Source organism: Penicillium concentricum, assembly GCF_028827145.1.
Source record: "Penicillium concentricum strain IBT 3081 chromosome Unknown utg000002l_segment0_segment0, whole genome shotgun sequence".
In the NCBI taxonomy this organism is placed as follows: Eukaryota; Fungi; Ascomycota; class Eurotiomycetes; order Eurotiales; family Aspergillaceae; genus Penicillium; species Penicillium concentricum.
In genome coordinates this window covers 457,102-472,589 of record NW_026622755.1, presented here as the reverse complement: position 1 = coordinate 472,589, position 15,488 = coordinate 457,102, and the positions used below count along the sequence as shown (strand labels likewise).

Here is a 15,488-nt window from a genome sequence, read left to right as displayed (position 1 = left end):
GGAGACAATGCGAATAATTAGATTTCTGTAAGAGATAATAGAGTTATCATCAAAAACAGGATTTCATTGCGATCGTGAAATGCAAGTATACTAAATCAACTGGAAAACAAGATTCTCACAACGCTGGGAGAATCTTGCCAGTGTTCTACTGGGCACAGTATGTGACCTCACGATTGGAGATTTACAGAGCTACAATTGCCGCCCCCTACACCTGGTAGGCTTGGTTGCATAGGACGAGGGATCAAAAGAAGAGCACGGGGTGCTCGCTGGCTTTCTTGACCCGTTTCTTCTCCAACCACATCAAAACCCCAGCGACTCCAGCAACAGCACAAGAGATACCGACAAAGAGACCAGTTGTCCAACTCGGCCGGTCAAAACGATTCCATGCCCACATACAAACAGCCAAGCATATCTGAAAGACTGTGTTGAGGAAATTACCCCACACCACAACATCCATTTTCCAAAACGGGGTTGGCGTGGCCTGTTCAACTGGATAATTCAGCTGAAGTTTGAGAGGAAGCAAACTTGTCTCTCGGGCCTTCAGGAACCAGTTCTTATGGATTTCAGCCAGGCGGTCGAGTCCTTTCCGTCGACTCCCTTCCGACCGGCCCAATCGCCAAAAAGACCACTGGTAAAGGTCACGGATACGCCATGGGGCTAACCCAAATCCAGTGATGCAGAATAGGGCGTTCAGAATTTGAGAGTCGAGCTCAATCCAAATTCGACGTGATGAGTCGAGGCTATTGCAACTTGGATGACACATTGCAGGCGCTGCGTTGCACATTAAGAGGAAGAGCATCCCACCCCATGCGACCACATTCAGGCCGTAAATTGTGATGCATGCGCCTAATGGTGTACACATCCATCGAAAGAAGGTGTCCCATTTTTCTTGCCAGCCTTTAGGAGTGGTCTCAACCGTGTTGTGGGAGGCAGTCATCTGTAATAGGCATCAGTAATGAACTTTCCTGAAGCTGTGATCAAATTGGCTCGAGGTACAGACCTGTTTATTGGATATTGATGATCTAGCAATGCTAGCATTGTCGATTTCTACCCAATCAACATTTTCTAGCAGTCTCTCGTCCATCATGTTTCGAAACTGGGAATGAATGAATATTTTTCAACTATCAGGTGGCTAACTAGTAAATATACAAAGATCTGCAAAATAAGTCCACAGATTTGCCACGCAAGGAGAAAAATCCCTTCATACATTCATGTCGAGACTATCGGGGCCCTGATTTGATTGCAAGTGAGCCAAGATAGACTCAATCTCATGTGGGCTGCCGCAGGTGGGCCCTCTAGTTTGTTTATAAGCCAATAGGATGCTGGAGAAATATGATCCACTCGTATTCGTACTCATTACCTATTTGATCGATTGAAAGTTTTAGGCCGATCAATTTAAACTGTGTTAGGCACCAGTAATTCTGATATCATGGCTTACTTAATGTGAAAAATATGTGATTTGCTCGCATACTATGGAAGATTTGTGGAACCATCAACCTAATATGCCCCCTCTCTTTTCCTGTACGGTTCCGCTTGCACAAACGAGGGCTTCGCGTATGAGCTTTGCAGAACTGCATCAGCCTCCAGCTGGATCCCATCTAGCTTTACGATCCCGGTCTCCATTGACCACAGACTCAAGGCAATAGTATTGGTGCCATTGTAATTTAGTATACCCTCGGGGACCGGGAATCTCGCCTGTGGTCCAATGTGGTTCACTAGAGTGTGTTAGCCAAAGTTAAAAGCAACGGTTTCGAAGATAGTTTTATTCAACGTACCGTACTTTCCAAACTGCCACCCGTTCACGAAAAGCTGGGACCGGAATTTATACGGCGTTGACGAATTATCTCGGGTTGAGTTCGTGTAGACAACACTGATAGGCACATCGTATCCATGAGGTATGGCGAGATCGAACTCAGTAACAAAGAACCCAACTCCTGACTTGGACAGCCCGTTCAAGGGCGAGTGGCTTTTCCAATCATGTACCGGCGTTCCGGGTAGATGCAGCCCCTGTCGTTCGGCGTAGAGGGAACCTTCATTCAGGGGGCCACGGCTGAGGTCGTGGTATTGTTCCCCGCCTAGATTTCCAGTAATTTTCCAGGAGATAGCTGATTTGTCGCGGCCCCAGTCAAAGTCCAGAATACCTCTTGGATCTTTCATTGTCTGGACATTCGTAGCGAAGTTCAGGTCGAGACCCATGTGGTCGATTAATACTGTTAACACATACGGAGTGCCGGGCTCGAGCGCGTCAGGGAACGAAAGGGTCTGGTTATGGAACATTTCTGCGTCAATACCGGCCCAGGACCCTAGGTATGTTGAGTTCAGCCATACGGAATGACCGTATGCGTAGCCGCCTTCGGTCAGCAGATATACGGACGATTCGGAGCCATCTGCGATGAAGGATCCGCGGTATAACAAGGAGCCAGTGTGGTATCCGTAGTCGCCGGCGTATAATGAAGTTGGGGTGGAGAGGGTCCTTGGGTTGTTTGTACTGGTGTGGTTGCATTGTGTCCAGTCACTGTCGTCGTAGGAGATACCTAACTCGGGGAGAGAATCGATGTATCTCCACTCTAGCGATTCCAGGCCGGGAAGATCAAGTGACGGTGGATCATAATCGACAGTTCCCACGGTCCGGCCTGACCTGGTCGATGACTTGATCATAAGTCCATTGAATTCAAGTCCGGTGATTTTGGTAGGTGCGGAAATCACTTCGATCTCGGTGGTAGAGTTGATATCGCCACTTAAACGAAGTGTGTCGCCGGAAATACTCGCGTTGCGCAGTAGGTACCCAGCCTTGACAATAACAGATTTGTCGGCTCTGGATGGTGAGGAGTAGAGGCCTAGAGGCTCTGGAGCAGGGAGATCCAGAACCCAGTAATTGTAGGCATCGTTTCTCCAGAGTAGATGGACCTCCAAGTCATCGCCAAACGTGACAACTCTGTGCCCGGACTCGACAGACCATTGCACGACGATTGCTGACTTCCTGTTGTGGACCCTCACGCCCTTACCCTCAATCCTGGGGTGGGCACCGAATTTAACAGGCAGAGCAAATTCATGAAGTTCATCTTCACCTCCGTATAGCACGAGCACTGTTCGCTCGCTCGACTTCTTCCAGGTAAATATCTCTGCTGTGGAGTATATCAGGTTAATACCGCCGAAATCGTAATCTACCACATGGAACTTGGAATCTCGCCCGTTCAGACTGAGTTCTCCTCCCGTCTGGGGAAGTGTCAAGTTCCCGATACTGGACGAAACATGGAGACGATACGAGATACGATCAAGCGCCGTCACGTTGCTGTGGCGGACGATGTAAATGTCTGTCGGTGACCCTGCCAGTCTTGTGACCGCAAGGGCATGAGTATCAGTGTAGACGCCGAATGTGCCATTATCGGGCTGGGAGAGCAGGTAGGCGGGCGATACTTGTAGGAAAGCGGCTTGCAGCTTCATCTCACTGTATTTCTCGCGATGAACCAGGCGGTTTTCGGAAATTCCTGCCCCAACATCATACGAGGTGTGCCCCCCGGGATGGCCAAGATTGCCCCAGTTTGTTCCTCCAAATAGCTGTTCTGATTAGCGACACCTATGTTTGTGGTATGGGATATGGGGTGGGTGCTAACCATGTAGAGATTTTGGATGGTAACACGAAACCCATAGTTCAACTTATAGAAGACGCGGACGAACTCAGAATTGATGTGAGCGGCAGCTTGTTCCACTCCAGGTCCACCCCTAACATAGAAATGTTTAGCCGATGTGCATATAGTTCATGGGTATGTTGCACCTACCAGGGATCCGGCACCCCTCCCTGAAATTCAGAGATTGCCACGGGAGATCCAGGGGATATCTTATTATGAAGCGTGAAATTGTACATACGCAATGGATCAAGCAAAGCAGACCAATCCGATGAGTCCAGCGCTGTAAAATGCTGTCAGACGAATGGTAATTCCGTTAGCCAAGGGGGCATCACTTACGCGCAACAGACCATCCCAACGGATAATGGTCAAAGCTATAGATATCGCCAGCCCCAGCACCAGACCCAGGGGCAAAATTGCCGACAGAGAAAGCATCGTTGATGATGTATGGAACTGTGATACCTGCTTCCCGGTATTTCTTCTGAACATATACCATATATTCCTTGTCCAAACAAGACGAGTCTATGCCACCGACGGTCATATTGTTGATCTGCGTGTACCCGGTCGTGTTCACGCATAGGGTATATTCGTTTTCCGGCTGGAATAATATCACAGGTCCACCGTTCGTTATCTGACCTTTTGAAATTCTCTCGCCAGTAGCCTTGATGTAAGGCATAATCGCATCAAGGTAGTCCTCGTCTGTTGACCTCAGCCTCCCAGGCAGGCGTGAGAGCCATCCCGGAAAGCCGCCACCGGAGACTTCAGCGTTAATGTATGGCCCGGGGCGGGCAATCAGGTAGATACCTGCTTTGCTGGCAGCGTCGAAGAATTTATCCAGGTCAAAGACTCCTTCGATGCGAACGTGGCTGGGCTCATGTTCGAGGAGTGCCCAGTCCAGATAAAACGAAACGGCTGAATACCCTAACGCGCGCACCTTCTGGAAGATATCTAGCCAGAGGCCCGGGGAGGGTAGTCGGTATGGTTGAAATTCACCAGATAGGAGTATTACTCGCTCGCCGCGGACAAGAACAGAGTATTCATCCCATGTTACGATATCCTGCAGCGGTGCGGTTTTGTTTGCTGTCTCGGCCAGGGCGAATGACAACCGTAGGGGCTCGGTAGCGAAGGCTATGCACAGAATGCAAAAGTGCAAGAGGGGGTTGGTCTTCATCTTGGGCAGTGTGTGAACTGATAGACCGATTTGTGTTTGGGCGAAGATTCCCGAGATACGTCTGATCTTATATACCCCATATAGCTGACGGGACAACAATGTAAAATTGGCCATTCGAGCTCCATTGGCTAAATGAATACCACGACTCCTTTACCAATGATACGTCCAGGACTCCATACAATCATGTTGCGAAGATTGATTGTTACCTACTGTCACATTGATCTGCAGTGTGCATCATTCCTCGTTTAGGGCACCCAATATATCCGTCAAGATGAGGTTAAGAATACGAATGCATATACAAATACACTAATCTTGCTAAATCTACCTGCTTGCCCATAATTACACCCTCAAATTACGTCAGACATCACAGTTTAGGCTCCAGTTCATTCTTTCGGAGGATCTGCCCCCGAGCGCTCCCCAACCATCCAATCATTCACAATAACCCCACACCAAAGATCATACTATTATAATTCCCCGGACAAAAGGAAGCCCGTCGAAACACATTTCACTCACCTCCTTCTGAATATCACCTTAGTGACCGCAACACCAAATCTACAATCCGGAATCGACGACCCAATCGATGAACCGATATTGGAATCTGCATTATGAACTGCACTACTCTTTGACATTTCTGCAATGCCGGTTTATACATCTACGCAAAGAACCGGTACAGTCTATCTTTTCTTGAAGTACATGTTGATACAGACGTTAAAGAACGGTGCACATTGTCTCTGCTTCAAACTGAATTATCCACCAATATTTCTCCAACGGTGCCAGTTCATATACCAAGCGCAAACGACAGGTACGGCGTAATAGAAACCTCGCCCACCAGTCCATTAGGTACGATATCAGGCAAGCCCATCAATGCTGCCAACTGACTTAACTTTGGAGGTGCACCCGACTCGGTGATTTTAGGGAAGATACTCCTTAGATTATTCCACATAGTAGTCGGAACGACAACCAGCAGTTCATTCTCGCCATTCCGCAGATAGGCTCCAATGTCTGCAGTTCCTGTAGTTGGGTCGATAGGTGCCACCTTTTCCCCGTTCACGAAAACTTGAACTGCGTGGAGGATATGAGAGAAGGTAATGTAAGCTCCAATTCCGTTCTGGTAGCCGTGGTCCCAAGTGAATTGGGAACTATAATGCCCAATCCCAGAAGCGTTGACGAGGGCGGGGATCTCCGTCCAGGAAATCAAAGAGGTGAGATGGTGCGCTGTATTGCGGAATGATGCTATGGTAGAGGCATTTTGTATGTTCCCGGGAGCCTCCCAGCGCTCTGCCGTGAGTTTCCAGTTCCGAATTGAGAATGAGCGTGGGATGACCGATGTTTTTGGAATGGTTCTAGTCGAGTTATCGGACAGTATGAACTTGTGGGCAGTCTTGTTGGATGTGTGAGCCAGTTGGGCAACGACTCCGCCTTCGTGGTCAAGGTGGTAGCCAAGGACCGAGTTGGGAGCAGACTCGATATGAATAGAGGGTGTGTATATATCGTCCAAACATTGGGCGCTGAATGCTAGTATAGTGGTTTGGTTGGCTTTCAGCGTTAGGGGAATGACAATGTCACCAGCATGACGCTTGTAATGCACCAGTGGTTCGCGTTCTCCAGTCCAGGCATTAAATAAATGAGGGATCTTGTCAGTTGTGACTCCGATTTTGCCATGAGAACCACTTCCGTCACAGAATATGAAGGCATAGTCAACCTGGGTATCCTTATCCTCGCGCCAAGCAGTATGCCAAGTGCCATTTGTCTGAACTCTGATACGAGGAGAGACACCATGCGAGACGAGTGCTTTCGCTATATTGCCGCTCCCTGTGGTCCGAACGCTTTTTGCATTGGCCAGCTCTTGAAGGCCTGTCCTGAACGCCTCAACTCCCCCATCGTTCGAGGTTGGGTAGTACTGTGCGCTACCACCGGAAAGTATGACGGGCAATCCCTTCGCCGCGTAATCTTTCAGCCTCTGGATAGCAGAGACAGTCATGTTCGCATCATGCGTGACGATGATTGCTTTGATTCCAGGACCCTGCGAAGCGAAAATGCCATTGTCGACAGAGGCTTCCGGGAGTTCAAGATTATCAGGAGAAAGATATGTGTATAGATAACCTGTACGAATATTAGTCCGTAAAAATGTGATTTATACTTGTAACTGTATTGCTTACCAGCGTCAAGAAGGTCATCCCGGCCGTATTTTGTAGCCCAATAGGGGTCTGTAGCGGAATCCTTATTGAGGAAAGCGACATCAAATTTGGGAATCCCCTGCCTCAGTACGAATTGCATTCTGGAAATATATCCCATAGCCTCATCAAGCCCATGCATCCACGAAGGCTGCTTTGGAGAATACATATCGGCGAATAGATATTGGAATGGCGTGCTCCCTGGCCAGGTAGTGCCGTAATAGTCCCCACTATACGGCTGGCCATGCAGAACAACCCTATTGATACCTCCAGCAAAAGCCTTGTTCACGCTTTGAAGCAGCTCGGGTATTGTCAGGGAGTATGCGCGGGACATAACAGCCCCCATCTCGTTCGATACGATATTCTTCCCGGCCAGATATGCAGCACCTGTGAACTGTCGGTACCCATCTATATTGTCTTTCCACTGCAGGCTCTCGCACTCTGGGGCATCTACCAATGGTATATTCGTTGATGCATCCAAAGGCAGGTTGTACGAGACTTGCGTTGAGTATTGGAGTCCAAGGTCCTGGTTCAGCCATCCTCGTAGCGTGGTCAAGTAATTCCCATACCCGTCTGCCAGCACGGAGCGATAGTCGTTGATGTATCTGTCGGTTGTCTGGTTGTTCTTGAAGACCGCTTTCACCACCCCGGGGTTACTGGTTTGAGCCATGATATTGTTCTGACCGAACATGAGGAGCGGGAGGTATTTCCCGATATGGTATCCAAACTTGTCGTACAATACGTCCGGCAGCTTCGGTGTCCATGATATGTTGGATCGAATTTCCATGCTATCCTCCCAACCTAGAAATTATTGTCAACATGCCTTCTCCGTTTCATAGGTTGACGAAACATACCGTAGTTTCCCACGTCTCCTAGAAGTTGTCGTATTTCTTCCGTGAGGATGTGATCATTCCAGTAATCAATCACTGTCCTGGCTCCCTCCTTGCTGAAATGGTCCACCACAAACGAGCCATTGGCCAGGATCGTATCCGTTCTATTAGACTTCACCTCGAGGGCTTTATGCAGGGTCCTTTTCTGGTAGAAGGAGAAGACATAAAAATCGTGTGACGACAACGACAAAGGTATTTCGAAGATTCCATCTGGCGACACATTGTGGGTAATGTCTTGAAGCGAAGTCTCGTCTAGAACCAACTCGAGGTATGACCCCTGTGGCGGTGTGGCGCCCAAGGAACCAGATCCATCACCCAGGGACACGTTTGTCTTCTTTTCCGCTGAGGCAAGGACACAAGCGACAAGTTCCCCTTCACCCCACCCTGGGATACGCTCCCTCGTCTGATTGACTGGTACTGGCTGGACGAATGGCACCTATCACGAAAACGATTAGCAAATAAAAAGCAGCAAGGACTAGGTTGCACCGCACTCACCAAATCCCATTGAATCCCGTCATCATCCGAAGACGCAGGTACACCCTGCCCTTGGTTCGGCCCTAACGCAACATCCACAAGTATTCTATTCTCCTTAGCAGCCTCCAAAGCCACCTGCAATAAATGCTGGAACGGCACACTGCCGAACCCATATGTCACCCAGTCCGACCCGGGTGGGCTTCCTCCAATCTCACCTCCGTACCCGAAGTAAGCAGCGAACTCGATGCCTCCAGCGCCAACTTCCGCGGCGGCGCGGATATCAGACGCTACGACTGTCGGGTCAACACTAGCGTCTGGCAGCCAGTACCGGAAGAATGGCCGAACTTGAGCGGAAGGGTTCTTGAAGGTTCCATCGCCATTGTTTGGGGTTGCGGCTGTGGAGACAATTAGTAGGGCTGCTACCACGGCCAAATATTGAAAAAGTGTCGTTCCCATGATGCTTAGCGTTTATCAGCAGAAAGGAAAAATAGCAAGACGAGTTTGTTATAAATATTCTTCCCCTAGTTATTTCGGCTTTACTCCGAGGGCCATACAATGAGAGGCACTGTTCGCCACATTGAACAAAATTCCCATATATTCCGTAAATGGAAATAGGTACGAATACGAGGCTATGATCGCCGTGTCGGTATATCGTCGGCCGATCCATCGAATAAAGCAAATTTTATCCCAAGGTTCTTATGAATATCATTATTCGTATTTGAACGAATATTCACCAAGTGATTATTTATGTGCAGCCCTGATGTGCACCCATATGCAGTGGCCACAGCGACGTCTCCATTCTCCTCGTCAGCCTCTCAACAGGAACAATACAACAACTTGCATAATTATTCAGGGAGCAACATTATCTTATGCGCCTCTGAGTTGCATTCTCATGGATCTTCTTTATTTCCTTGTTAGGATCTTACTAGCCCCTTGAAAGTATGAATATAAAGTTCCTACGTGGTCATCTAACACAACTAAGATACGAACTAGAATGGCGATAGCAAAATATCTAACTCTAAGCAATTAAACTGATAATTTTGTAGGACATGTTGACGAAGACTATTATCCATTTTCATGTGAGGTGTCTGATACAGTGACCAGGACCTTGAGCACCCTCGTAAAGCGGCGCCACATATGGGTACGATTAAGGGAGAAAGCCAAAAACGACAATGCCCCAGCCAAGTAGTAGGAAATAGTCGGCTAAAGCCTATCTTTATATTTCATATCAAAGATGCCGTCTGTCTTCATGTCCAGGAAGATGCCTGCTTATAAATCCGATACTGTGTCTCCTGCAGAACTGCGGGGTTACGATGCCTTTTTTTTATGAGAAAAGTAACAGTTAAAACATCGAAAAACATAAATTCCAAGGTCTGGATCGATATATTTTGCGTGTTCTGCTCAAAGTATTCGACATTGGGGGAACCTGTGAGGTCGAGCCTTCCAGTTTGATCCCCTTAGGACGCAAAATGACCAAATTATTCATGTAAGACTTGTTTCCTAATTTAGAAAGCTCACCTCTGACTATATCACAGCACCGGTGTCACAGGCTACATCGGCGGCGACTCCCTAGCCACGCTGGTTGCCAACCACCCAGAGTTCTCATATTCCGCCCTTGTTCGCAGCACCGAAAAGGCAGAACGGGTGAAGGCCCAGTACCCGTTTGTCCGCATCGTAATCGGAGACCTGGACAATTCAGCCTTGCTGGAGCGAGAAAGTGCTGCCGCAGACATCGTGCTGCGTAAGTATCCAACTTGACACTAATGTGAGGAGTACGGTACTATCTGGACCCTGCTTACACCTGCAAGACAGACACTGCGGACGCGTCAGATCATGTAGGAGCCGCAAAAGCCATTATTGCCGGTCTGGTAGCTGGCCACACCAAGGAAAATCCAGGCTACTTGCTACACACCGGAGGAACTGGCATCCTGACATGGGAGGACAGCGACAAAAACGAATACGGAAATAGAAGCGATCACGTGTATAATGACTGGGATGGGGTGGATGAATTACTCAACCTGCCAGATCACGCATTTCATCGGAATGTTGACCAGCTCGTCCTCAATGCTGGAACCCAGCATGCCCATGTGCTCAAGACGGCACTCGTTTGCCCGCCTACAATCTACGGTACGCATTTATCAACAACAAAAAAGAAACCATTCACTAAATCTCCAGCAGGCAAAGGACGAGGTCCAGTTAGCCAACGCTCACGTCAGGTATACGTATTGGCGAATATGACGCTCCGGCTCCAGAAAGGCCCGATAATCGGCGCCGGCCAGTCTATTTCGCACCACGTCCACATCCACGACCTGAGTGACGTCTACGGTCTTCTCATTGACGCGGCAATTGCAGGCCGAACTGATGACGGGCTCTGGGGTCCGAAGGCCTATTACCTTACCGAGAACGGGGAACACTGCTGGGGTGAGCTCGCTCAGGCTACAGCAGAGGCAGCTGTGAAACTGGGGTACCTACCTGAGGCAAAGACCGGGGCACTTGACCCCGACAGCGCCAAGAATTATGCAGGATATGAGTCTCTTAGTTGGGGGATGAACTCTCGCGGTTGCTCGCAGCGGGCACGCGAGATCCTGGGATGGAATCCATCACGGCTCAGTCTGTTGGATGAACTACCGGAGATTGTTCGCGGCGAGTGGCAGCGACTGCAAGCAACTTCCTAGACTTTGAGGTGAGTAGGCTATTTATATGTCACTTATGATCTCAGAGAATGTATTGATTGGCATTGATAGGTTTGATGTGAGAGAATGCGGGATGACGCCGAGAGCTTTTGCCAGGTCTTATATTCCCAATCAGCAGAGAATGGAGGATTCGGTGCGAGGGCCAGCTATTGAAATTCTATCCGGCGACATTTAAATATGGCTAGATGTCAGATCTTTACAACCGAGCCATGTTTCAATCCTTGCGGTACCTAAGCACTATGACCTATTCGCGCGACACAAGTGTAAAGACGAGATATTTTAGGATTCATGGGTCAAATAATCCAGTCTTATCGAAATAAAAGTACAGGCTCATGGTATAATAAGACACAATATGTATTTCAGTTTCGAATGAAGTCAGCGGATGTAGGGATAGCTGCGGTTGAGATTCCACCAAGTCGGCCTGGGCCATCGAAATCTCAACTAGAGGGCTGCCTAGTATCAAAGAAGAAAGAGAGTCAAACTGGAATCAAGGATACATAATCATGAAACTGGTGCAATCACCCGGGCGCCGAGTGGAGACGGCGAGGAACTGTCCCGACTCTTGGAAACCCAACTGGGCTGCTGCAGTCACATTTGAACTCCAACCAGGGCTATCGTAGAGACCCTTGAGACTAATCTTCCCGCGTATAACATGAATATTCAGGTTATAGCCAGGGTAGTCGAGGTTTCTGCATCACGACGGAGTAATTGATCGTCCTATTCTAAACTTTATATGGGATCTTGTGAATTCCGCGTGGAGTGGACGTGTTCTACTAGATGATATTTATCTATCTACAACGCAGATCCCCATTTTAATGTCTTTTTTTCTCTTCTCTACTAGAAGCTCTACAACCAGCGAGTTCAATTTTTGTCGTTCCACTCATCTTCTAACTGCTAGATTGTCATCTCCGTCGTTGATCTTCGCCATGGCGGACTCAGACTTTCCATTCTATAGACCCGGGAGGTCCTTTTATGACGATAATATGAGCAGAGCATCTTCAGACATAAAACGGAAAAGAAAGGTCGACGATGAGAAATTTGCTTTGGGCCGAAGGGGAATCCTTGTCTTCTTTACTTTGTCTGTTCTCACCTTGATGGCCGCTTTGGATGGGACTTCACTATCTGTTGCTTTACCTGTGAGCACTCCAGCAAGAAAATTCCATGTCTTAGAACTTACCAGGTCCAGGAAATTGCAAAAGAACTCAATGGAACGGCCATTGAAGCATTCTGGAGTGGAACTTCGTTCCTGCTATGCTCGACAGGTAATTGATATTATGTTGGAACGATAAAATTAACCCGTCTAACATTATCATAGTATTCCAACCAAGTTTTGCCTCCTTCTCGAATATTTTCGGCCGTCGACCTATGATCATGATCTCCCTCCTATTCTTTTGTGTCGGTGCTGTAATTGCCGCAATTGCCAATAATTTTACCTACATGTTGGTCGGCCGATCAATTCAAGGTGTCGGCGGAGGTGGCATTATATCTCTAAGTGAGGTTATTATAACTGATCTTGTCCCTCTACGATGGCGTGGTCAGTACTTCGGTATTCTCAGCGCAATGTGGAGTGTTGGATCCGTGACGGGGCCTATTCTTGGTGGTGGATTCTCCGAAAATGTGTCTTGGGTTAGTTGGTCTATTGAACTCCCGCGGTTATCTATGCTAACTATGAGTAGAGATGGATCTTCTATATCAACTTCCCATTTATCGGAGTTGGCGGAATTCTCGTGATCCTATTCTTGAACCTCAAGCTTGCTCCCAGTTCATTAGTCGAAAAACTCCGTCGGATCAATTATTTCGGCACTGTCCTATTCGTTGGAAGCATGTCGTCCTTCTTGATTCCCCTCAGCTGGGGTGGTATCTCATACGACTGGGACTCGTGGCAGACGCTTGCCCCTCTGTGTATAGGAGGAGTCGGGCTGATCGTTTTCGGATTCTACGAGTATTACTTCGCCTCCGATCCGATTGTCCCACCTGTGATATTCCAGAACCGCACGGCAATCGCTTCGTTCATTGGGAGTGTTTTGCAGGGTTTGATTTTATGGTGTGCCCTATATTATCTCCCTTTGTACTATGAGGCAGTGAAGGAATACAACCCCATTATATCGGGCGTTGCTTTGTTCCCTGAGACTTTCACTGTCGCCCCGAGTGGGATGGTCGCTGGTGTCCTGATCACGGTAACGGGCCGTTACAGGTGGGCTATCTGGATCGGATGGGCTTTTTCAACTGTCGGACTTGGTTTGATGTGTCTGATCAAGGTGGATACTAGTATGGTTGGTTGGATTTTCCTCAACATCGTGCCCGGCCTTGGACTGGGTATCCTCTTCCCATCTCTTGGTTATGCAGTGCAGGCCTCGACAGACCCTGAGAATCTCGCCATAGCAGTTGCCATGTTTAGTTTCTTCCGTGCTCTCGGCCAAGCTATTGGTGTTGCTGTCGGTGGTGTGGTCTTCCAGAACCGCATGTTCACCAATATCTCGAGATATCCTGCTATGGTTCCTATGGCTGAGGCGTACAGCAAGGATGCGGCGGGCTTGGTCCAAGTCATCAAGGCGATGGCGGATGGGGCTGACAAGGCAAATCTCAAGGAAGCGTATACGGACAGTTTACGCACGGTTTGGATAGTCTGCTGTGGGGTGTCGGGTGTGGCGATGCTGATCAGCCTCTTGACTGAACATTATGATCTTGATCGTACATTAGAGACGAACCAAGGTCTACGTGATGAGTATGATGATGATGAGTCTATTAGCAGTTTAAAGGACTTGGAGATGCGGACAGACCGGAGAGCAGTCGCAGAGCCTCGACCTTGGGCGTGGTAGTGGATGTTTTTTTTCTTGATATGATTGATGGAGGTCTATAATGTACAAAGCAATGACGCTTACTGATGTTGATAATTGAAGTTTTCATTCATGGTAGTTGATTCTCTTGATCAAAGTCCAACTCGAATCAATGTCTTGATCCCTTCGCCTCTCTTTGCAATCTCCCAGGCTTCGACGGTATTCTTAAAGGGCACGGTCTTGGTGATGAGCGGCTTCAAGTTAACCTTCTCCAACATCACCATCTCCAATGCTAGCTTAAAATCCCCAGGCCCATACCGGAAAGACCCCTTAAGGGTGAGCTCATGCTCCAAAACCGTCGCCATAGGAAAATTGACATTCCCACTCCCCAACCCAGTCTGAACAAACGAGCCCCCAACCCGAAGCGAACGAAGAGCTGTCTGGATACACTGCTCGGCTCCAGTAGCCTCAATGGCAACATCAAAACTGACGAGCTCAGAGTCAGGTTCGGACGCCAATTCTCCAAGTCACTTTCGCAAATCGGTAGCGTTCTGTTCCGCAGTCGATGATTCACGTGCAAACTCGGTCGTGAACACAACAGTCCGCTTCGGCAACATCCAGCCCTCCGCAAAAGTCAACTTGTCCTCGTCGCGATCCACAGACACGATGATAATAGCCCCAAACTGGCGCGCAACAGCAGCACAAAGCAATCCCACTGTCCCGGCCCCAAAAACAACGACCTTATCCCCTGGCTTGACACCACCCTGCCTCACAGAATGGACAGCAACAGCCATCGGCTCAATAAGCACAGCCTCATCAAGTCCAATGTCTGCTCTAAACGGAGCGTTGACGCCGGAAATCTTATAACAGCAATCGGCAGGAATCTTGACGAATCTTGAAAGAAAGCCATGTGTATGGGGCGGGTCCGCAGCGAACTTCATGCGGGGGCAGAGGCTGTATCGCCCTTTCTTGCATTGTATGCAGAAATGACAGGCAAATCCGGCCTCGATGGCTATCTCATCACCTGGTTTTAGAGTTGTCACGGCGGACCCGATGGCGTGCACAGTGCCAGAGGCTTCGTGGCAAACTACTAGCGGGTTTGTGGCGGAGACGTGTTTCTTGATGCCGCCATGGAGCCAGAAGTGGACCTGTATAATCGAATTAATTAGGGATGGGCATATTTGTTCGGTTGGGATGTGGTGATGGTGGCGTATGGGGGGCTGGGGGATTCATATTTCAATACATACATCGCTTCCGGAGACGCCGACGTAGGTCGATTAATGGCATTGGGCGATATTCAAACATGGCGTCGCCTGGGCCGTAGAGCTGGCAAGAGAGGTTTGCTATGTTGGAGCTTGGGGAGATGGAGGGTTAGGGAAGTGTATTGTGAAAATGCAGTTATAGCAATTAATAATTTTATGAGGGGTGTTCTTTGTCAAACTACAAACGATGTAAGCGTAAAGCAATCCAACTATTTGGACGCAGGGTCAAGGGCTTATTTACGGGGTGGGAACATCTAGAGACCATTCTACCGAGGGACGGCGAGGAAGCCTACCGGGTGGAAGATGAGGGTCACCACATGGGGCAGTCATACGGAACAGTGCATGGCATTTATATTGCTGCAAGTAGCCGAAGAAAAAGCAAAATCGGTGTTGAGCAAAGATTATTGACAACTTGGGAAGC

General features: G+C 48.6%; 6 protein-coding genes across 6 annotated transcripts; 2 read left to right on the top strand and 4 right to left on the bottom strand.

The window, feature by feature from the left end:
- Positions 1-241: 241 nt before the first annotated feature.
- Positions 242-1,087, bottom strand: N7517_003744 (DUF2985 domain-containing protein; the record flags this gene model as incomplete). Its single annotated transcript, XM_056721474.1, has 2 exons — positions 242-937; positions 1,001-1,087. 2 exons carry the CDS (start codon positions 1,085-1,087, stop codon positions 242-244), a joined length of 783 nt encoding a protein of 260 aa, XP_056577724.1.
- A 410-nt stretch (positions 1,088-1,497) lies between these two features.
- N7517_003743 (glycoside hydrolase family 35 protein) lies at positions 1,498-4,797 on the bottom strand (the record flags this gene model as incomplete). Its single annotated transcript, XM_056721473.1, has 5 exons — positions 1,498-1,715; positions 1,776-3,558; positions 3,615-3,723; positions 3,780-3,909; positions 3,966-4,797. 5 exons carry the CDS (start codon positions 4,795-4,797, stop codon positions 1,498-1,500), a joined length of 3,072 nt encoding a protein of 1,023 aa, XP_056577723.1.
- A 778-nt stretch (positions 4,798-5,575) lies between these two features.
- N7517_003742 (Glycoside hydrolase family 2 N-terminal) lies at positions 5,576-8,791 on the bottom strand (the record flags this gene model as incomplete). The annotated part of the gene is made up of 4 exons (XM_056721472.1): positions 5,576-6,900; positions 6,957-7,772; positions 7,826-8,297; positions 8,357-8,791. 4 exons carry the CDS (start codon positions 8,789-8,791, stop codon positions 5,576-5,578), a joined length of 3,048 nt encoding a protein of 1,015 aa, XP_056577722.1.
- Positions 8,792-9,804: 1,013 nt separating this feature from the next.
- On the top strand, positions 9,805-11,010 carry N7517_003741 (Semialdehyde dehydrogenase NAD-binding; the record flags this gene model as incomplete). Its single annotated transcript, XM_056721471.1, has 4 exons — positions 9,805-9,821; positions 9,871-10,076; positions 10,148-10,462; positions 10,514-11,010. 4 exons carry the CDS (start codon positions 9,805-9,807, stop codon positions 11,008-11,010), a joined length of 1,035 nt encoding a protein of 344 aa, XP_056577721.1.
- A 944-nt stretch (positions 11,011-11,954) lies between these two features.
- N7517_003740 (uncharacterized protein) lies at positions 11,955-13,847 on the top strand (the record flags this gene model as incomplete). The annotated part of the gene is made up of 4 exons (XM_056721470.1): positions 11,955-12,164; positions 12,215-12,290; positions 12,344-12,654; positions 12,705-13,847. The coding sequence occupies 4 exons, from the start codon at positions 11,955-11,957 to the stop codon at positions 13,845-13,847; spliced, it is 1,740 nt and encodes a 579-aa protein (XP_056577720.1).
- Positions 13,848-13,957: 110 nt separating this feature from the next.
- On the bottom strand, positions 13,958-15,397 carry N7517_003739 (NAD(P)-dependent alcohol dehydrogenase; the record flags this gene model as incomplete). Its single annotated transcript, XM_056721469.1, has 3 exons — positions 13,958-14,291; positions 14,337-14,953; positions 15,338-15,397. 3 exons carry the CDS (start codon positions 15,395-15,397, stop codon positions 13,958-13,960), a joined length of 1,011 nt encoding a protein of 336 aa, XP_056577719.1.
- Positions 15,398-15,488: the final 91 nt, after the last annotated feature.